Raw genomic sequence first — 21,688 nt, forward strand, 5'->3', positions numbered from 1 at the left:
AGAAAATCGATAGGGTGAAGTTTTTCTACCCCAACCCCCCCCCCCCCCCCTCTTTTTTTTCCCCCCCTTAAATCTTTTTACTCAGATTTGGAAATAGGCTTTCATATTTCCTTTATGCTTAAACAGATGGCAAATTTAACATTTAACATAGAAAAATGTAACCTTTTCACTTGTTGTTTTAATGTATTGTGCCTGGTTAGTACACAGTATTAGCGTAACCAAATATAAACTCAAGCCCAAAGTTTTGTCAACTCATGAGGTTAATACAGTACTCTCACCAAGTTCTCAGAACTGTGAAGCTCATGTGTAGTGGAGGCACATCTTGTGATAAGAGACTTGAACATGCAGCCCACCACCACAGTCTCCATGCTCTGGGCCAGAGACTTATCTCCTCCAGTGGTGAAGTTGTTCCCGAAACCAGCTTTGTCTGCAAAGACAATCAAGTCATCTCAGATGAGAAACTGTGACCCGGAGCCATGTCAGGCTTAGCCATAAGCAACAAACAATAAAGGAAGCAGGAAGCATTGATGTTTACAAAATGAAAAGGGGGAAAATTAATAGCACATTGTGATAGGAAAACCCAAAAAGTGATTGCGAGTTTTGAAGGTTTGCATACATGCAAGTGACTGTGGCCTGAGAGATAGTGATGGACCTAATCAGGTCATGCTCTGATTTCACAGCAATGTTGAGTTTTGTTTAGCTGGATCTATAAAGCCGTTTTTTTTATTGTTTATTTGGCAAGGCCTGTGCACTGTTTAGCTCTACTACAGGCGAGAACATCACCCTGGACATTGTGAGGGGTGCAGGAATGGGTGTAATGCCTAGTTTTGGCAGTAAATTTAGATATTGAGTATCTACCGATGTTTCTTTTATTCGCCCTCCTGGACCTCTCACCTGCACTGCCGTACTCTGAAAGAGAAAAGATGGTGGGCAACATTGGTGTCAGGCCAGCACAGACATGTACTCGTAAGTCAGGAAACACCAACTCGCTCCAAAACACACCCACACACAGACACACACAGATGCAAAAAAGACAACCCCCCCCCCCCCCCCCCCAAAAAAACATAGGGATATCATTTTTATAACATTCACTCATGTTCACTAACTTGCCAGAAATCAATCGAAATTCAGCTTATCTTGTTTTGATACCATAAAATTTAAAAATACAAACAATAAGAATTGGCACTGTCAATATGATGTTTGGCAAGTCTGCTGAAAGGATGAGTGATGAGCATTTGGGGTACAAACAGTGGAGTTTGACTTGCAGACATGTGGGGAAGGAAGGAAGGAAGGAAGGAAGGAAGGAAGGAAGGAAGGAAGGAAGGAAGGAAGGAAGGAAGGAAGGAAGGAAGGAAGGAAGGAAGGAAGGAAGGAAGGAAGGAAGGAAGGAAGGAAGGAAGGAAGGAAGGAAGGAAGGAAGGAAGGAAGGAAGGAAGGAAGGAAGGAAGGAAGGAAGGAAGGAAGGAAGGAAGGAAGGAAGGAAGGAAGGAAGGAAAGGACGGAAAGGTCGGTCATATTACTGGCAGACATGAAGGCAGAAGGCAGAAGACAGAAGAGGCCAAGGAGCGAGAAACGAATGACATTAAAAAAAATGTAGAGGCAATCTGTATCTCCAAATTATTTTGTAACATTTGCATTATGTTTTTCATTTAATACTTTGTATTAATGACCTTTGTATTATGGCCTTTTTGATGGAATATAAGACTTCATTATTGTGATAGAACTGTAAAATGCTATTGCTGGCATGTCCATTCCAAAACCGAATTAAAATTTTGGGTAACACTTTATTTTACAGTGTCCTTCCTTGTTACACATAGTTACTATAGTAATAACTCTAGGGTTAGTTGAATGTCATTATGCATAATTTACAGTAAGCACATGTCGTTAATTCGTATTACTCTGTATTACAGAGTAATTATACTTATATGTACCCAACCTCTAAACTATTTGGATTTGCTCTAATATATTTGGTGTAATAGTTAATTATATAAACTACCAAAAAGACAGGGATGAAAAAGCCCGGATTTATGACACTAAATGGCTATATTAGGTGCTATGATCTGTTCTGATTGGACATGGCTGTGTTATTAAGCATGATTCCTGTTGTGTATCATGGGATGTGTGGTATGACACAGAAATATTCAGATGTTCTGATAAATGGAAATGTGTTTATAGGACATGAAACTACTCATTCCGTTCATTTCTATAAGAAATGAGACTTGATTGCATAATGCTGGTCATTTTTGCAACATTAACCCGGACAGGGGATCGAATACCACCTGTTCAAACCTGAAGGGGTTTGTTTTACTATAAATGACCAGCTATCTGCACAGTGCATTAACCTGCTTATTAAATAAATAAATAAATAAATGTTTATAAAATAAATAAATACATGTTTATAAAATAATGAATTGATTTTATTATCTTACTACATTAGTTTAAAGCTTTTAACATCCTCCTGAGACCCAGCCATAGACTTTTGTCCATTGTAGAGGACATTACATTTGAGCGAACTTCTGTGAGACCACGTCACGGTTTTAAGTCAGGATGTACAGTACTGTAAAGAACACATTCAGAGATACCAAATGTTTGGAGGTCTGACCACGCAACTCCCTCTCCTTGGTCTGACAAATGACTGACATTGACTAAATTACCAACTTTAGCACTCTTATGGAAATTTGATAATATTTTGTAATTATCATTTAAAGTCCCCCTGTAGTCAATTTTATCCCTTAAAACTCATCTTTGATCATTAGTTTTCCTGTGAAAAAAAAAAATGGCTTAAAATAGTTAGAATGTAACTCTACACCCTTGTTTCATTTAGTATATGCGGATATATGAATATGTTAATTAGCTCCGCCTCCACTCACACAAGCTCACAGATTCACTTGGCCAACTTACTGAGTTAAACACTACACTGCACAATGGTATCGCTCTTTACAACGTCGGACACATAACAGTAATTAATATGATTAGCCTTTTGCTTGACTATGTTATCAAACAGCTAATAATGTGTTGCTAATGTTACACAAACTATGTTCCCATTCGCCATCTCAGTCTGCCTTCTAACAATCATCCAAAACGCTTTGAACAACTCAGAACGTCAGTGGAGAAAGGCATACATTTCATCATAACATTGTAATATACATCATACTACATCCGCTATATCAGTAAATCTACACGATTTTCATATCAACAAAAAAAAAAAAGAGAAAATTCAGGGATAACCAAGCATCTCTTGAAATTTCCCTGCTAGTTTGCTGTTAATGATATGCCAAAAGCCCGCCGGCACGTTGACATGATTGGTTACAAGGTGGTTTGTAACGTCAGAAACACCAGCGATTTCAAATTGTGTTTTTGAGACTGTCTTTGGTGGTTCACTGCAGTTTTAAAGAGAAAATAAACAGCAATAGTGTTGACTTATGAATTTGCACATGGTTTGTCTTAAAGCACATTAAAAACACCACATAGACATATAAACAACATTTAAAATCTCGATTTTCACCACAGGGGGACTTTAAATCTTGCTAATTTTCATGAATAAACATTTCAGGAAAATGTAATGGAGCTTCAAATCAGAATACGACTTTCTGTTACGAAACGGCATCGATTTCAGTGAAAAGAAAACCTTTTTTTTTTTCATACGTGTCTTTTCATTTTCCAAATTAGTCCAGGTGTCCTCTAATATATATTTTTTTCCCCCCAATTTTTTTCCAGTTGTTTCTTATGCTCCGAACAATGTAATGACAATAATAATAATAATAATAATAATAATTTACAAAACTTTTTTCTGGGTCTCAGGAAGATATACAGAAAACAGCTAAATATTACTAAAATGTTTATAAACCAGTTCAGCAACAAAATAAATGCTGCTACAATATTATAATATAAATTCAATAAATTAATATAAATTATGTATAAATCTTAAGTCTAAGTTACTTTTAATGGACTAGTTAATTAACATAATTAGCTACAATGTTACATGTCTTCATCTATTTTAATTTCTCTCTCATCCAGCTCTTTACGTCTCTTACCGGTTTGTTGTTCTTCCAAGCAATGGTTTCATTTTCTTGCTTTTTCTTGGTTCTAGTCATCTATCAAAGGTTTTATCCTCACCATATATATTAAAATGAACATTTAGGTCTTCCAGTTTTGAGTTGCAAGATGGCAACAATGAGCTATTCTAAGCTGTGTTGGTATGAAAACAGACGCTGAAGTTATACAAGAGACATGAAAGTAGCACCGGTATCTTGCCATCTACAACAGTCAAATATACAGCTATACAAAAATATTTCACAGCTCAGTGACCAATTGGAATCAAGTATTTCAGATAGCCATGTAATATATATTCTGAATTCACTCAAATTAATGATTTTTTTTTCTTTTGGTCTTTGAAAGTAGTCTCTTATGCTCACCAAGGCTGCATTTGTTTGTTTAGAAAAAAACAGTATGTATTGTGATATATTATACCATGGTCTGGGTGAATACTCGATTCTGATTGGCTGCAGGGTGTCCGTTAAAAAGTGATAGAGGACACCTAGTAAAGTAGTTCTGGTGAAACTGACTGTTTACCATTCGAAATTAATAAATAAATGCACTGCCTACAACAGCTGTGAGTAACCATAGCAACAGGCAGTCAAAGTATCCGTTAACAATTTGCTCTATCAAAACAAACATCTAACGTTAGTTAGATATTACATAGCCTACTAATACAACAATGAGCGACTTTGTTATTTATTTTAACATTTATGGAGAATATTACAACTTTGACGACTGGGATGCTGCTGAAGAAAGAAAAAATGTAAATAAAACGGAGATTGATCTGATTAATTTATTGCCCTCTATAAGCGCAAATCGCTGGAGCGCAGAACTAATTGTTTTTTTTTGTTTGATTGTTGTTTGGATTAATTGTTTTATCTGTAATAAAAAAATAACTATGCCTACCTTTGTGTTTCATGAAAAAAAAATGCATTTTTGAACCTGAAGGGTTCTACAAGCTGAGCGGACTATAAATATCTCCGGTTGCTAAATAAACCGTCAGGCAAGTTATTATTTGTAAAAACTAGATTTAGCCTAATTAAAATATAAACTAATGCTTTAAAAATGTTTTATTTGGCAAGTGACCATGGTATAAGCGGGTTAATGCCCTCCGAGGTGTCCATTGTCAGGTTTTAATGGACTTCGGCGGAGGCAACCATTAAAACCTGACAATGGACACCTCGTCGGGCATTAACCCTTACTTATTACAGCTGTTTTCTATTTTAATTGTAATTTATTCCTGTATTGCAAAGCTGAATTTTCAGCAGTCATTACTTTCAGCAGTCTTCAGTTTCACATGATCCTTCAGAAACCATTCCAATACGCTGATTAATTATTAATAATGGTTCTTATTGATTAGGAATTGTATGCTCATACACCTTCCTTGGATAATACATCACCCTTAGTTATTGACAAGTGTTTTGATCAGTGTAAATGAAGTAAAATTGAGTCATTAGTATTACACAACATGTTGCAATCCATTAACTCTCCCTAAACAAAATTACTTAAAGAGGAATGGGAGAAAGAGCTGGGAAGGGACATTTCTCAATCCTGAGGAAACTTGGCAGAGTAGTTTAAAGGATATTAATGAACACTCCAATTCTAGACACGGTCTTGTTCACTTTAAGGTTATTCACGGACTACACTATTCGAAAAATAGTATCACCTCTCTGTGATAAATGCAGCTCAGTTGATGCTTATTTGTCACATAGTATTATTTTCTGCCCTAAGGTACAGAGTTATTAGTATACATTTTTTGATGTGCTTTCAGAAACACTCTTACTGCACTCTCACTACTTACTCAATTACTGCAAATAAGTTACTACTGCTGTTTTGGAAGAAAAAGCATGCTCCCATGGTCAAGTATTGGTCAGGGTTATATTTAAGTCTGTTGAGTTGTGTTTTGGTTTAGTTTCCATTGTGTTCCCTGTCCCTATTAGACTGAGTTCTGTTTGCTAGTTTGTTTCCTTAGTTACATATTACAATTCACCTGCTTCACTCGATAACTTTCCTCCGTCTCGTTCACTCGGATATACGTCATTGCTTACGTTGCATGAGTGCCCACTACTGGCGGAACCTTTGCAATAGGCTGAATTGGAACGTGCTAAGCCCTTGATTACTTAGAATCCACTATGGGGTTGAATTTTTTTTTTTTTTTTTTCTACGGAATTGTTTAATGCAGCATTCTATATGTACACTCACCTAAAGGATTATTAGGAACTCCTGTTCAATTTATCATTAATGCAATTATCTAATCAACCAATCACATGGCAGTTGCTTCAATGCATTTAGGGGTGTGGTCCTGGTCTAGACAATCTCCTGAACTCCAAACTGAATGTCAGAATGGGAAAGAAAGGTGATTTAAACAATTTTGAGCGCGGCATGGTTGTTGGTGCCAGACGGGCCGGTCTGAGTATTTCACAATTTCCTCAGTTACTGGGATTTTCACGCACAACCATTTCTAGGGTTTACAAACTGTCCAAGGCATTGCTGTCTATCTGTACTTCCGGGGTTCTTCCCACCGGAGCCTCGCTTTCGATTTCAAAATGGCGGCTGCGTCTATGCGTGAAATCAGCGTATTGGGGTGAGTAAATTATCAGGAAATTTTCATTTTAAGGTGAACTAATCCTTTAATAATAAGCATATTAAATAAATAAGCACCAAATCAGCATTGTGTGACATTGAAGACTGGAGTGTCATCGCAGGAATAAAATACATTCTACATTATATTAAAATAGAAAAGTTGTAGTAATATTTCACAATATTAGTTTCTACTGTATTTTTTAAACGACATCAACAAAAAAAAATAGCATTAGAGACTTCTTTCAAGAACATATAAAAATATATTATTCCAAAATTTTGACGGGTAGTGTTATTTCAATGTAAAACTTATAATTTTACTGCATTCATAGTTTTAAATAAAAGTTCAATACGTTTAATAATCAAATTGCAAATAATCAAGTTCCTCTCAATTTTAGGAAAAGACAAATACATCTGTTTCTGATGCATGAAAATGGGGCCCATGCTGTATATCTGGAGATTTCAGAATAAAGCATAAGCCTGGGCATGTTAAAGACATGCACTTAATAAGTGCAGCTCTGCCCTCTTACTGTCAGTGATTGGCTCCATGCAGAAGCCAAGTAGGGCGTGCAGGAAATCCACAATGTTGTTGAGCGAATCCTTGTTAACGTATTCTTTCATAGTCTGCCGGAACTGCACTTTATCCAGCTTGTACAGAGTAGTCAAACAGTTCTGAGCCTAAAGAAATAGGACAGAGCATCTAGTAATTTACCTTTGTTGGAGACAGAGCTAGTTATTTAATCATGTCTAATAATTGCTACGAACAAACGTAATATAATGCATACTACATACTGTATATTATGAAATCTATATCATCTGACCATATGACTTAGTCTGACAGTAAATCAACATATTGCTGTGTGACAGAGGTCAGTGCTTAATCTTCTTGAAAAACAAGGGTTAATCTGCACTGTAAAATGATATTTTGATTGCACAGCTATATTGACCTGCATTCGAAGGCGGTCTCCAGAGAGTCCGCGATGGCCTTCACCACAGCCGTACGCGCAGCCGAGCGATTTTACGATCTTAATAAGCATGGTGAGAGCCAACCTGTGGGTGCTGAGTGAAGTGTCTTCATCCTGTTGATGATTTAAAAAAATGCAAATCTTGCATGTGACAATTACACTCAGATATTCCTTTACACCAGATAAATTAATAGGCTTACCTTGTTGTTCTTTATATCATCTCTGCTTCCTCCACGACTCTCTCCTCCCCCTCCTCCTCCACCATCACCTCCTCCACCTCCATTAGGTGCTGGTCCTGTGCCTCCAGCCGCCTCCCCCTGAGCTCCACCCAAACTCTGACTGGCTCCCTCCTTCGGACACTCCGCCTCTTTGTCCTCGGGTTTGGAGAATTTCTTACTCATGCTGGGAACCACACCCAGCTGCAGAAGGCAGTCGATGATGTTGAGCGCCACATCGCAAATCCGAGAGCTGATGTCATGGGTGAGTACGGAATACAGGGCCCGTAGAACAGCCTTGAAAAACACCACAGTGGTAAACAAGAAAGGTAACACTACTAATAATATGAACCATATGGTCAGATCTTTTAAACTATATCTAAAATAATCGAACTTTCCTCAGAAGTTAATGGCCAATCATAACATTAGCCAGTTAAAAGTTTAGAATCTTTTAAGATTTTATTAATGTTTTTGAAACAAGTCTCTTATGCTCACCATTTACTTATTATTAGAATAAGATATATTGTGAAATATTATTAAAGTTGAAAATAACCATTTTCTATTTTAATATATTTTGAAATGCATTTTATACCTGTGATGGCACATGATCTTTCAGAAATCATTATAATATACTGATTTGGAGCTCAATAAACATTTTTTATTATTATTATCAGTTAAAAAACAGTTGTGTTTTTGTGGAGAAAGTGATACACTACCCATTTAAAGGTTTGAGTTTGAGATTCAATTTATCAAACCTGAAAGAAAAAAAAATGCAGCATATTGAACTTTGTTTATCAAAAAATCCTGAAAAAAACCATGGTTTCCACAAAAATATTAAGCAGCAAAACTCTTTTCAACATTTATAATAATAAGAACCATTATAAATAATTTAACACCAAATCAGAATAGTAGAATGATTTCTGAAAGATCTTGTGACACTGAAGACTGGAGTAATGATGCTAAAAAATTATTACATTTTACTATATATTAAAGTAGACAAATGTTATTGTACTGTATGTTTGGTCAAATAAATGCAGCCTTGGTGAGCATGAGAGACTTCCTTTAAAAACTTTTTTTTTTTTTTTAACTCAATAGTTCCAAACATTTTACCGGTAGTGTACACGCAAATCTGTCACTCAATGACAGTAAACCCCTCTGCTCAAGGCTCCACTCCTTACCATGAGGTCCAGCATGCCATTCTTCAGAATGAAGTTGTTGGTGCCCTCAATGGTGTCCCGATCCTCCAGGGATGTGTAGTTGATGCAGGAGTCTGTCAGACTTCGGGGAAGGTTGGAGCAGGCCAACGGCTCACATGGCATCTCAGGGATGGGAATGGGGTTACACAGTTTCTTTATGTGCTCCGTGAAGAAATCTGTGTATCCCACATTAAAGGAAGCCACAGTTGTGTTAAATGTAGCCATAGTGATAGTGGAGATCTGAGAACGAACTGAGAAAAAAAAGAAGACTATCAGTCCACATTACTGATTAAAGAGGCAGTCACACTACACTTTGTTCCATTGACTTCCATTCTTGCACTTATGCACGCGAGAGACCGAAAACACAAGTTGAGTTCTAAGTTTGGTGAACCCTTTGAATTCGAATCACGTGAAGATGTGAGACCAATAGAAGAATGATACGTCACAATGTGGCCTCTTACTTAGCCTAATTAAACTAACAAACTTTAAAGTTGCAGGATTGCAGTGTTGCAGGAAAGTATACTTTTGCATTTTGTAAGCATTATTATTTTATCAAATATGTTGAATTTATGCTTTTAAAAAAGGCACCACAGAGCATAGTGGTCAAGTCATATCTCAGGTTCAGGAGGTATTTAAAAAATATATAGGAATTTTGAGCGTTTGTTTAAAGACTTATTAATACCGTTAGGGTAATAGTAAGTATGATATTAAAAACCAAAATATTTGCCGTTTATGTTGTCATTATTCTAAAGCTAAAATCAGTGATTAATATTTTCTGTATAATATTTTTAATTCAAAATAATTATTTATTTGTATAGCGCTTTTCACAAAAAAACAAACAAAAAAAAAACACTTTTCTTTGAAATGTTCCATGGATCCCCTAGTGCCACTTTGTAGCTTCAATAAATAAATAAACTTCTGTTGTATTTTATGATTCTTAATGCATTTTATGAAATATTAACTGTTATGGATTTAGGAACTAATAGTGTGATAGTGCTTATGTGCTTACCACCCTCTTTGATGGTATTGTCACTGTGACTGTTAGAGTGTTCAGGCAGGTTGTGGTGGGAGTGAAAATGTTTCGCTCCAAGACTGTCCACATCCCCAGTAGTATCTGAGCTTCCACGACGTGTTAACTTCCCTGCAACGCAACAAAACAGAGCAATATGACAATACATTTAATTATATGACAATACTACAATTATTACAAATGGTAAAGTTTTATGAATTCATGCTTTTTGATGAAAAATAATAATGGATTTCATGGGGCCCTACATACCCATGATGGTGGAAGGCCAACCCCCGCGGTCCAGCGTGCGACGGTCATCTCCCAGTCCAGAGAAGCTTCCGAACGAGAAGGTGCTCCGTGTGGGTGAGACGTCCAGGTGATCCTCATGCATTAGGAAAGGTACACCCATCCGCCGCTGCCGTTTTTTCCCAGTATGGTGGAATGGGATAGAGCCTTTTCTCTCCCGATCCTCTCTACGGTTCTTCAACTGAAAAAGCAGTGACAGGATAAAACTGTCACGCGTGTGGCTATATCAAGGAAGCACACGACGAATGAGTAGTCCAAATGAAACAGTCTTTTGTTAATCAAAGAGAACAAACAGGAGCATTAACGTAACAACCACTTAGTTCATTCTGTTCTTTGTTCCATGTTGTCAATGTTTGTGCTGAGGGATTATATACACACACACACACACACACACACACAAAGATTGTTAACGCAACAAGAAACACCTGCTTAATCAATGACCATGAAGACAAACCGCACAGGCAAACAGGAACTGAGTACATGTTATATTAATAAGTGGTTAGAAAAATGTTTAGCTTTCAAGCAAAGGTATCCCTCATAGAAAACTAGGATTTTATATTAACATTTTAAAAGGGGTTTTGCTAAATCTATATACATATTGGTTTACGCTCTTAAACTATGCATAAATAAAATAATCTGCAAACCTTTTTAAATATGTTCATGCCCATCTCAGCTGATAGATCAGGGACTGCTTGTCTCCTGAGGTTAGTAATGGACACCTTGGTGAAGGTCTCGGAGCTCAAAGACCTGCTCTCCTCGTTACATTTCAGAGTCATATCCTTAGAAAAATAGGAAGGAAAAATCAGGGTAAAATCATTTTGGACCAGAAAGTTTTTTTTATTTAACCTTTAACCTAATTATGGTTAAAATATTGGATAACTCTTTATTTTAATAGTCTACTTTAGACATTCTACTAACTATAGGTGATTTGGCAGCTACATGTCAACTACTAGTCATTAGAGTATTGGCGTACTGTCTGCTTGATGATTTAACCGTTCAATCGTGGCCGACTTTCGGTCACTTTATGGATCATCATTCTCCATGCTTTGTGTCTGCCTTGATTATGTCCAGCCAGCATGTTCTTTGGTGTCCTTATCTTCTCATCAAACTGACTATGCCAAGCATTAATGTTGTTTCCAAGGAATTAGCTCGCACGATATGACCAACGTTTGAGAGCTACTGCTTGGTGATTTTGCCCTCCATTGATATTTTGTTTTGACTCGCTTTGTGACCTTTGATGACCATTGTATGCACAGCATTTGCCTCCAAAACCATGTTTCAAAAGCGTCAATTTTACTTTTGTCCACCTTCTTCACACATGCATATGTGGAAATCGGAAAACGATTGCGTTGATTATTCAAATCCTTGTTGCAGTGCTGATATCTTTGCAAAGATTGTAAATTAATAACTGAATATTATCGGTACGATACCTGAAACCTTTTTTTTATTTATCAGTATGGATCGATATTGAATATATATCATCTGATGTTAGATATTTAATCGTAGACTATATTTTTATATTTAGATTGCCTTTGTCGTCATTTAACACTCGCTTAAACTTAGTTTTAACAGTGTTATTACATTATCAGTGTTTTTAAAAGATTAATTGTTAGGAACTCTGATAATTATTATTATTTTCAATTTATTTAGACAAACCTAATGGAATTTTTATATCATCCATTTATTTATTATCGACCATAGCATACAACTAATAATCTACTTATTTATATCAATATCAGCCAGAAATTTAAAGGGGTGGTATAATGCCCATTTTTACAATATGTAAAATAAGTCTCTGTTGTCCCCAGAGTATGAAGTTTTAGCTCAAAATATTTTTTTACAGCATGTTAAAATGGACCCTTTTTGAGGGTCAGTAAAAACACGTTGTTTTGTGTGTGTCCCTTTAAATGCAATGAGCAGATCCGATTACCTCACTCAGACACGCACTAAAATGTCAGAAACTGTTCTGGCTTTTATGCTTAAACTGGAGTCGGACAATGATGGAGACTCAAGAAGAAGTGACAACATGTAGAATGCAACATGACGTTTCTGAATGGTTGATGAATTTGATGCTGATGTGGAGTTAACTATCTTCAAGTCTTTTGATTAGCATATTCTGTCATGATAATCTATAAATCGCTGTGGGAACTGTTGTAAGATGCATACAGAGTGACATGCTATTGCATTTGTGTTACGTACTGTATTGCATGTGAAAAGACGGATGCGACAACTTGAGCAGACTCACAAATGTGCTCTACTACAACAACAACTCTTCCTCTTCTCAACATGGACTGCGTGTTCCCGGGGGCGGGGTTAATGTAAATTTTAGGTTAAGTGATGTCACTAACCCGGGAGGAATGTCATGTAGTCCCTACCAGCCGTTTGTTGTAGTCCTTAAAACGATTTCTTTAAAAGAAAATATCTCCCTTTGCTTTGAACTTTAAGCATTGTAACTTTGCAGATGTTGTTTATGCTCAAACAGCAACATTACACACTAACTAAAGTTAGAAAAGTGAAATCATAATAAAGCACCCTTTTAATATCTCTACATCTCTAATGACAGTTACATGGCTTCCACTTAACTAACAGTGTATAGAATTTCACAACAACACTGCTGTTGTCATATCTACAGAATGTATTTAATTAATTTTATGCAAATTTTATGGTGAAATCGTTTTATCAATTCAAATGAATTGATGATCATGCAATGTATTTCACACCCTGGACTTGTCCCAGTTGTACCACTGCCAATTACCATCTTAAACTGTCTCACAGTCGGCTAACTGACGTGTTAATGACTGTTTCTGTGCTGGATTACCTGTGTTTTGTGAGTATTGACCAAAGATGGGGTAGCAGCCACCATGGAGCTACTGCGGGGCCGTGGTAAGGGGGGTATCAGGGGCTCGGGGGGGCGTTCAGGCTTCTCCTGCAGTATCTGACGCAGCCGCTGCAAGTAGAATATGAGGGCCCAGTGCACACCTTCTTCTGTCCAGTGAGGCTGCATCAAGCAACGCAGCACTGCAACGTCAAAATAGGTGGCATACCTTGCCCGCTGCGATACAGAGATGCCACTTGGGACTGAGAAACTTTCGGTGAAAGAAAGACAGAGAGGTTATTACAGAAAATGATGGTCAGAAAAAACAGAAGTTCAGACTGAGGTTGCTGAGAAGCGTTGCTTGGCAACTGCACTGCGATCACATGCACAGACTAACACTGTGACAGATGGGAGTCTGGCTGGAAATGGACGCTGTTTATCTAGCCAACATAGGATGAGTTTAAAGAAAAACTGCTTTAAGATCATTCTAGTTTTAAAAGATTATAATGGATTTTTTGACTTTTTTGCCAACATTACAATAACAATAAGGGCCAGATTTACTAACAGCTTGCCGTCTTTTGGCGTTAAAAAACTACTGTCAGGATTTACTAAAAACACGCAGTGAAAAATTAGCGCTGAAAAGGAGTGGACAGGGTTATTTTTGCGGCTGACCTTGTATGCATTTGTAGGAGTTTCCCTTTCAGGCGCAAAAATTATGGGAGGAGAGTATTTAAATTGTATTATTATACTGTTATTTTGTATTAATTTATTAATCTGTTAATCTTAATTTATAAATGCATTATTTTTTAATTTATAATATATTAATATTCATATTTCTAACGTATTATTGGTAATTAATGTTTGTTCATACTTATATTTCATTCTGTAAATTAACATAATTAACTTGTGAAAACTGTATTTGTATATGTATAAAGTAACATTAGGAATAATAATTGCTGTAAAAGTATTTTTTTCATTATCATTTCATGATAGCTAATGTATTAACTAATTGATTAACATTAACCCAGGTATTAACCCAGAACATTGAACCTTGTTGTAAAATTTTTGCTCAGTGTAGAGGAAAACCACCCAGAAATTCGATTGTTTTTTTTAATAAATACTGATGTTTTTTCCCCCCCTATATTTCAACACAGAATGATATAGTCCTGCTATGTGTACCACCTGTGTGTACAAACACTCACTTCTTCTGTTGTGAAAATCCTCTCTCAAAGGCCTGCTGTGAAGACCCTCCCTTCTCCACAGAGTTGCCACGACGACAGCCCTGTCCTGTCACTGAGGGGGAGGAGGAGTCAGGCAGGGCTGATTCACATACCACCTGAAAGCCGAGACAGAAGAGGAAATCACATGACCCCAGCAGAACAATGATGTTAATGCACTATGAGGGGAAATTAATTTAAGCCTGGACTGAATGAGCCACAAGGGGCTGTGCGGCTGCAAATCACAGTCTGCATACTCACTGCAGGGCATGGGTTACTGGTATCATGAGGACTACACTGGTTATTCACTGGAGAATTCCTCTTTGCTGTGGAGAATATAACAGAGGCAGAAAGCAGATGTTTGAAACATAAACAATTTGCACACACAAAGAACAATGACACGGGTAAAATTGATCAAAAATGACATTGATGTTGAGGACAGAGGTGAAAGGTGAATTTACAGAAATCGGACCTGTAACAATATTACGCATGGGTTTGACAAGGGCATAAAAAGCAGGAACATCAGGTTGACGGTGCTCCCACATTGGCTGCCAAATGACAAGCCCACCAGCCAGTCGAAAGGTGAGGTCCGACTCCTGCCGAATCCAAAAATATCAAAAATGTTAGCCGTTTAAACTAATTAATAATAAAAAAAATATGCAGTCAAAAAATGATGATGGATTTTGAACTGATAAAGTAGGGCTCAACAATGAGGATTTAAAATTTTTACTTGCTTTGTACTGCAAATTTTCATCAGCCCCGCCACAAAAGAATGATCTATTTCTATGATCTATGATTCTATTTTTGCTAGAATTATTTATATTTTTCAGTAATTTAAGTTAGCTTTTTCACTCACTATTTTTTTTTTTTTTTTTATTATCATTTCATTAGAATCATGTAATAATAAAAATAATAATTCAAACATTTAGATTTTTATAAAAAAAAAAAACTAAGATGGAAATTATACAGCTGTAATATAACTCCATAAATTCATAAACACACTTCTGCTAACCTCATCTATGTAAGCCAGCTAGATAACATTATCTAATGACAAATCAGAAGATTCTACAACAATAATGTAGAATATATCATAGAAAACGAAGACACTATGATTAATGCATCAACTATCAATGAATTCAAAATTTACAGCACAAAAAGGCAAGTGATTCAGCAGGCCATCCTTATTGTTGAGCCCAATAAGGGACGAAACAATAAAGGTTCCAACCTTGATCCGGTTAATGAGGGGAGCAAAGAGAAACACAAAGAGCTCCACAGTGGCCATGTTTTTGTGGTAGAGTTTGGCACGGGCATACTCATTCTCTTCAGTGGTGCTGCCATTGCGGTCTGTGAGACCCTGGTTCCCTACAGGCTGAAGGTAGGCACTACTGCCGCCACTGCTGCCCCCAGACCAGCCGTGTCCCAGGCCAGGCTCCTGGTGACACTCCTGCGCCGCTTCCAGAAGCATCCAATGTAGAGTGTGAAGGAGTTTTGTTTCAGCTACCCCGAGTTTATCCTGGTGTCCTGGTGAAGAGAGATTTTAGACATGCTAAGCTATAAAATTAACCACAAAATGAATTCACCCAAACACACATGATCTAGCAACCGCCGTTTAATAAGTGTTCCTACCCAGCTTGTTGCGGTTCGAAAGGAGGATGGCAGTGCAGTGAAGAACATGAGGTAGAGCAGCCTGAACCAGCTCCCAGCGAGAGATGCTCTGGATGGCTTCAGTGAGGGCTGGAGAGAGCCCATGGAGTTTGTTCTCCACCAGCACCCGCTCAAATGACTAGCCAGGATTAAAAGCGTGAGACATAATCCCCAAACACACTTATTAAATGATTACTTATTCTTGTTACAGTATTATTTGTACACAAGGAAGAGAACAGAATAAACCAGCCTGACTGTCAGTTATCTGGCATAATAATGCTAATAATACAAATTTATTACTATTTATTTATTAAAAAACTATAAATTCTGCGTCTGTCAATAAAACTAAATATTCACAATTAATTCCATGATTTCCAGTCTTTAGAAAGCAATGCACAATTAAAAAAAAAGAGCAATGCACAATTCAGTATTTTTTTTTATTAACCTCAATTTTAAAAACCCAGTTAGGGACCTTTATTATTATTATTAAATTTCATATGTGCACGAACATCTGTGAGTGCATTGACATATTTACAGTAAATTATGTTTATGTTTGGATGTACATGAACCTCTGATTTAGGCTTATGGTATTGTTTTTCGAGATAGAGGACAGATTCACAGGTGACAGTGTTCACTTATGATTATTACACTCACCACACAGGAGGCTTCATACTGCTTCCCTAACTTCGGCCGCAAAAACGCGCTGAAACAGATACATCTTTCATTTAGTTACATGTCTTATAAAACTGCATAATCGAGCTGGCAAGGACAATCAGATGATTTGAACTGAAACTGAATTATGACGAACTCTGGGTAAGGCACTGACAGCAGCATTGCTCTATGAAGGTTAAATATTCGATTGAATATTCTTCAAATTTTGTTCAGGGGTTCATAATAAGACACACAAGGTGCGGCGGTGTATGAAAAGATGACGCACGAGACACCAGCGCAACAGAAATCAATTCAGAAACCGGTATGAGAGACGCATACGAATGAGAAAGGCTCTGCGGGAGCCATATACAAGAGAAACAGACTAATCACTCCAAAAAAAAAAAAAAAAAAACACCTGTTATGCCACGACTAAATCACTGACCTGGTCTGTCTCCATAGGAAGGTTTGGATCGGAAACGGGATTCCCCGGCAGTTTTCCTGGTCACTGTCATCCAAGCTCTTTCTTTTTACCATTTTTTGACCTGCTGGATTCAAGGGTGCAGACGTTCTGCTCAGAGATGGATTTGAGTCACGGCATCACAGTGATATTTTACATCGGTTGGTAAAATGGCTGCAGGTGTTGACTTGTGTCGACACCACCCCGCGGAGCAGCGCTGAAATCCACTTGTCAATTAAGGGACACTGACCACCGGTTTGAAGATTCGGCGAGAAATACGTAATCAATGAGACGGAGCGATGGACCCCCTCTGGGTCTTAAAAGCTCGAGATTCGCGCATAATTCATAGTATAACAATTAATACTGCATGTTATTTATAAGCTACTGGCAATTCCACCAAAATACAATTGTTAAGAAAGAATTAAATACATAATATGGGAACTCCTTGTAAGATTATTTCAGAAACCCTTTTGGTAACACTTATTTTACAGTGTCATTGTTACATGTAGTTACTATAACTATAAACTATGCATATCAATTACATGCAATTAACCCTAAACCACCCTCATCCCAACCCTAACATAAGTAGGCTGCATGTAATTATTATTACTCGGTACTTAAATGTAATTTACACTGTAACATGACACCTTAAAATAAAGTGTAACCTCCCTATACTTTTTATTTCGGTTTCTCTATTTCTTTGGTGGGTAGCACCAAATTACCACAGTTGTAATAATAACTTTAGTAGGCTAATTAACAAAACCTACCATACTCGATTTACGCCACAAAAGTGTAATGAGTAATTACATAGTAAAGACATGTTTATTACTATTGTAATTACACTTCACAAATGTAAAGTAACATGTGATCCTGCATGTAACAAAAATGAATCTGCGACAGGGTTTATAGCTGCCACAGTAAGTACAACACGTTCACAAATTGTGGTTCATGAGAGTAAACCAATAAAATGTATGCACCTCAGTTCTCCTTAACATGTCAGACAAACACATGAGCTAGTATTCAGACTCTGAAGAGCATCAATAAATGTGATATATTCACTTTCATCAATCTGATTTCAAAAACATAGGATATAATGGGGTATTGATTATATCTTACGGTTTCCCACATACACATCTTGACCATGTCATAAGTCTTCTCTCAACACATTTATAGAATAATTATGGTCTTATTAATTCTGATTTTCCATCTGAACCTCCAATTCTGATTTTCCATCTGAACTTCCAATTGAGTGAAATAATTGTATCAAAATGTAGTCTAAGGCAATAAAAAAACCTTCAAATAAACATACAAGCCTATATATAATTCCTAGAATTATATAGTGTAATTCAGATGTATCTCTTTGACTGATTTGTTTTGTCTGCCAATATTTACAACAATATTGCCAAAATGCATACATTTGCAATACATCTATACCCATACCCCCCCCCCCCAAAAAAAATGTAATAAGCTCAATATATAGTTTAGTAGATTCCAAAACACTTTATTAATTTTGTTCTCTCTATAACCAGACACATTATCACATTATTTACCGTTTAATGAAGAGGAAGGAATATGTTATAAATCCATCAAATGGTAGGGAACTGATATTTAGGATATGTCTTGTTGCATTTAAACAAATGAAGGAAACCAAAAAAATCTTATAAAATTAATTATTTAGTGAAAACAATATCAATGTTTATTAAACAAATCTCCATTTTAAAATGTAGGGGTGTTTAAGTTTGCAAATTACAACTTTCTACAAATTCTAGTAAAAGAAAACTGAACTGATAACTTTTTATGGAAGAGTGGGATTAATAAACTAGTCATTCAGGACACTACCGGAATCATCAAACAATCAATTCCTTGGGTTCTTACTCTGTATACTAGTGAAAAAACAAAAAAACAAACAAACAAAGAAATACCACACACACATTTGTAGTCTCTTAAATCAGCCGTCCTCCCTGAGCAATCTCACAAACATAAATACACTATCTCTGAGCCACATTCACATGCTAGGGACTGTAAATTACAGGGATCTGTGTGACCAGGATACCACAGGCAAAGAATCTTAAGTCATCTGAGATTCAGCAAAACAAAATGAAAGATGTCCAAAAAACTGGCGACTCCAAATGAGGTTGTTTTTAAGAAAGGATTTTATGATCAGACCAACAAGGTCTTGTGTTGTCTGACACTGGATACCTGTGAGATCTGAATGCAGCGATTGCCTTTGCCTTCGTATTAGCTCATGTACGTCTTGTCTTTGGCCTCTTTGACTGTCGCTTGGCTTCATCCATAGGGATTCCATCCCCGTTTGTCTGAGCGAGTCCTAGAACACCCTGGATCTGGTTGAACAGCTGCAGAAGAAGCGGGATCACCTTGGAAAGACACAATATCATTATCTACAGTACATAATGTCCTACGAACTGCAGCTATTGTAAATGACAAGAATCTCTAAGTAGCTTTCAACTATCCTGAAAGAAAAAGCAACAGGTACCCGCTCATGATTATACACAGCAAGCAACAGCAGCAATGTCAGAGGAAGGGCGATGAAAGACCCTTGGGAAACATCTTGATCTGGCATTTTCCTCTGTTGAAATACGAAAAAGTGTATACAAATTAGGGCTGAATGATACAATATTATCTTGATACTTTAGCTGACGTATAAAATAAAAAATAATTATTTACATATACACATACATATAAATTACATTAAGCCAATTTTGCTCTTTTTTTTTTTTTGTCTCTCGAGAATGACAGCTGATTGACGGCTACATTTAAACCTTTGTGAACAGCATCAAAGGTAAGGCTTGTTTTTTCAGCACTGTAGCCAATCACAGATATGTCTGTTGAGTGTGTAAATGCAATGGTCAATCCGAGGTGTTGAAGATACTTCTATGTAATGTTTTTCTACATAAGTTCTCCATGTTTCTTTGTTCTTCAAAGAGCTTGGTTTTTGCAAGATGATTGCAATTTTTTTTATCATTTTCATAATTTTATATTAGTACCTTTAACCCCCTGGGGTCGGCTATCGCGCCGGCGCGATAGGCAGACTTTTTTTCTTATCAGTGCAAAAGAGACTCAAAATACTCTGTTGATTTTAATCTTACATGTAAGTGTTATACATCAGTCGATCCTGTTTAGTGTATATTATTTTTCTGTATACTCACAATAAAAACAAAGTGTTGTGCTTTTTGTCAAATGAAGAAAAATAAACATGATGCGAGTTTTGCCTTCTCTCTGTCAGTGCAGTCCATTCTGAAACGCGTCCGAAAAATGAACTCTAACTCTGCAAATACTTGTCATACAGGCACGAGAGATTTTTCTTTATGAAGCTTGAATTCTCTTCTTTTCAATGAAGTAATTTATATAAAAAACAAATATTCTCAGTTTATGTAATCTGTATGAAAAGAGAGTGCTGTCAGTATTTTTTTCCCCAGCTCATTACACTTCATTACGCGTTAATCTGACACGCCCACGGAGAACGCGCGCTATTCAAACGCAAATGTTGAGGAAAGCCATGACAATGCCCACATCAGCCGTTCCACCGCGGAGGTAAAATGTGGGGTGTATTTGCTACCTTTTACCGCTAAGAGGCGCTACAATCATAGACTCTGAAAAGTGTTCGTTTATTCTCTCTAATGCGTAATCTGCTGCTCATTCAGAGCGATTGAAAGCTGGTAGCAGATGAATTCAACAAGTGAAACGTAGTTAAAATAATTCATAATCACAATACTGAAATTAGGCTGAAATACTGAAATGAAATTGAATAAATAATGAAAACATAAAACATTGCAATAAAAACATTTAGGCTACATCAATGAAGCTTTACAAGAGCATAAGACTTTAACTCTAACAGCGTACAAACGGTGGCTCAGTGATCAACGCAACAACACGAGCTTCAGGGAGCTTCAATCGACCCGAGATCGAATCTCAATGTGGCATACATGTTGTTAACCGATGTTGGCCAACAGCGTTTATATTTTACCTTCTTGATGCTTAAATAGCTAACTGTTTATAACTGTTTACTTATTTAAAGTCAAGAGTTTTGTTTAATTATCATTACAACATAAATTTGCTACATTCCAGTAGAACCGCAGCCGCTGCACAAAGGACACAAACTGATGAAGGAAGATTGTCAGCCGAGTGCATTAGTCTGCTCGTCTTTAGTCTGCTAAATTATTGTGTAATGTAAAAGAACACTAAAATTACTTAAGTTTGAAACCAAGTTCGAACATTTCAAGGTTTAAATAAAGTGTTTTTTTTTTATTTAAAACAGGGTTGCATCGGGTTTAGAGTTTATTTCTTTTGCGATGCAAAATAAGAAACACTAGGCTAATATTATTCTTGCGACATTTTAAATTTGTATTGCCAAATAAATGACATTAAACAATTAAAACAGTAGGCCTACAAAACGAAAATTGTCCAAAGCAACATAATTAAATTAAAACATGCGTTTTTCTTTGCCTCTCTCGCGCTGAATCTCTTTTTAACAAGTTTATTTAGTCTCCCTCGCTCTCCATATGAAAGAGGAACATTAACACCTAGGCCTATTGTCCTGCGCGCTCGATAGGCTACAGCACTGAACTGTCCCTCCA

General features: G+C 36.7%; 2 protein-coding genes across 2 annotated transcripts in view; both read right to left on the reverse strand.

Annotated features, from left to right (window-relative positions):
- LOC130069588 (protein unc-80 homolog) overlaps positions 1–17,383 on the reverse strand; it is a 58,500-nt gene extending 41,117 nt beyond the window's left edge. Inside the window, exons 1-17 of the mRNA XM_056233532.1 lie at positions 17,079–17,383; positions 16,640–16,688; positions 15,968–16,124; positions 15,567–15,862; positions 14,814–14,937; positions 14,603–14,667; positions 14,327–14,460; positions 13,128–13,395; positions 10,954–11,088; positions 10,274–10,490; positions 10,004–10,135; positions 8,977–9,245; positions 7,784–8,095; positions 7,566–7,697; positions 7,149–7,296; positions 859–909; positions 279–427 (exon numbers count right to left, since the gene is read on the reverse strand). Coding sequence (XP_056089507.1) covers positions 279–427; positions 859–909; positions 7,149–7,296; positions 7,566–7,697; positions 7,784–8,095; positions 8,977–9,245; positions 10,004–10,135; positions 10,274–10,490; positions 10,954–11,088; positions 13,128–13,395; positions 14,327–14,460; positions 14,603–14,667; positions 14,814–14,937; positions 15,567–15,862; positions 15,968–16,124; positions 16,640–16,688; positions 17,079–17,170 — 2,730 coding nt within the window. The 5' untranslated portion in view covers positions 17,171–17,383. The remainder of the gene's footprint in view (positions 1–278; positions 428–858; positions 910–7,148; positions 7,297–7,565; positions 7,698–7,783; positions 8,096–8,976; positions 9,246–10,003; positions 10,136–10,273; positions 10,491–10,953; positions 11,089–13,127; positions 13,396–14,326; positions 14,461–14,602; positions 14,668–14,813; positions 14,938–15,566; positions 15,863–15,967; positions 16,125–16,639; positions 16,689–17,078) is intronic.
- Positions 17,384–19,336: 1,953 nt separating this feature from the next.
- Positions 19,337–21,688, reverse strand: part of nomo (nodal modulator) — a 36,827-nt gene continuing 34,475 nt past the window's right edge. Inside the window, exons 30-31 of the mRNA XM_056233555.1 lie at positions 19,588–19,680; positions 19,337–19,468 (exon numbers count right to left, since the gene is read on the reverse strand). Of these exons, the coding sequence (XP_056089530.1) occupies positions 19,337–19,468; positions 19,588–19,680 (225 nt within the window). The remainder of the gene's footprint in view (positions 19,469–19,587; positions 19,681–21,688) is intronic.

The sequence above is a fragment of the Rhinichthys klamathensis genome, unplaced genomic scaffold (assembly GCF_029890125.1).
Source record: "Rhinichthys klamathensis goyatoka isolate OS25496 unplaced genomic scaffold, OSU_Roscu_1.1 h1tg000372l_1, whole genome shotgun sequence".
NCBI lineage: Eukaryota > Metazoa > Chordata > Actinopteri > Cypriniformes > Leuciscidae > Rhinichthys > Rhinichthys klamathensis.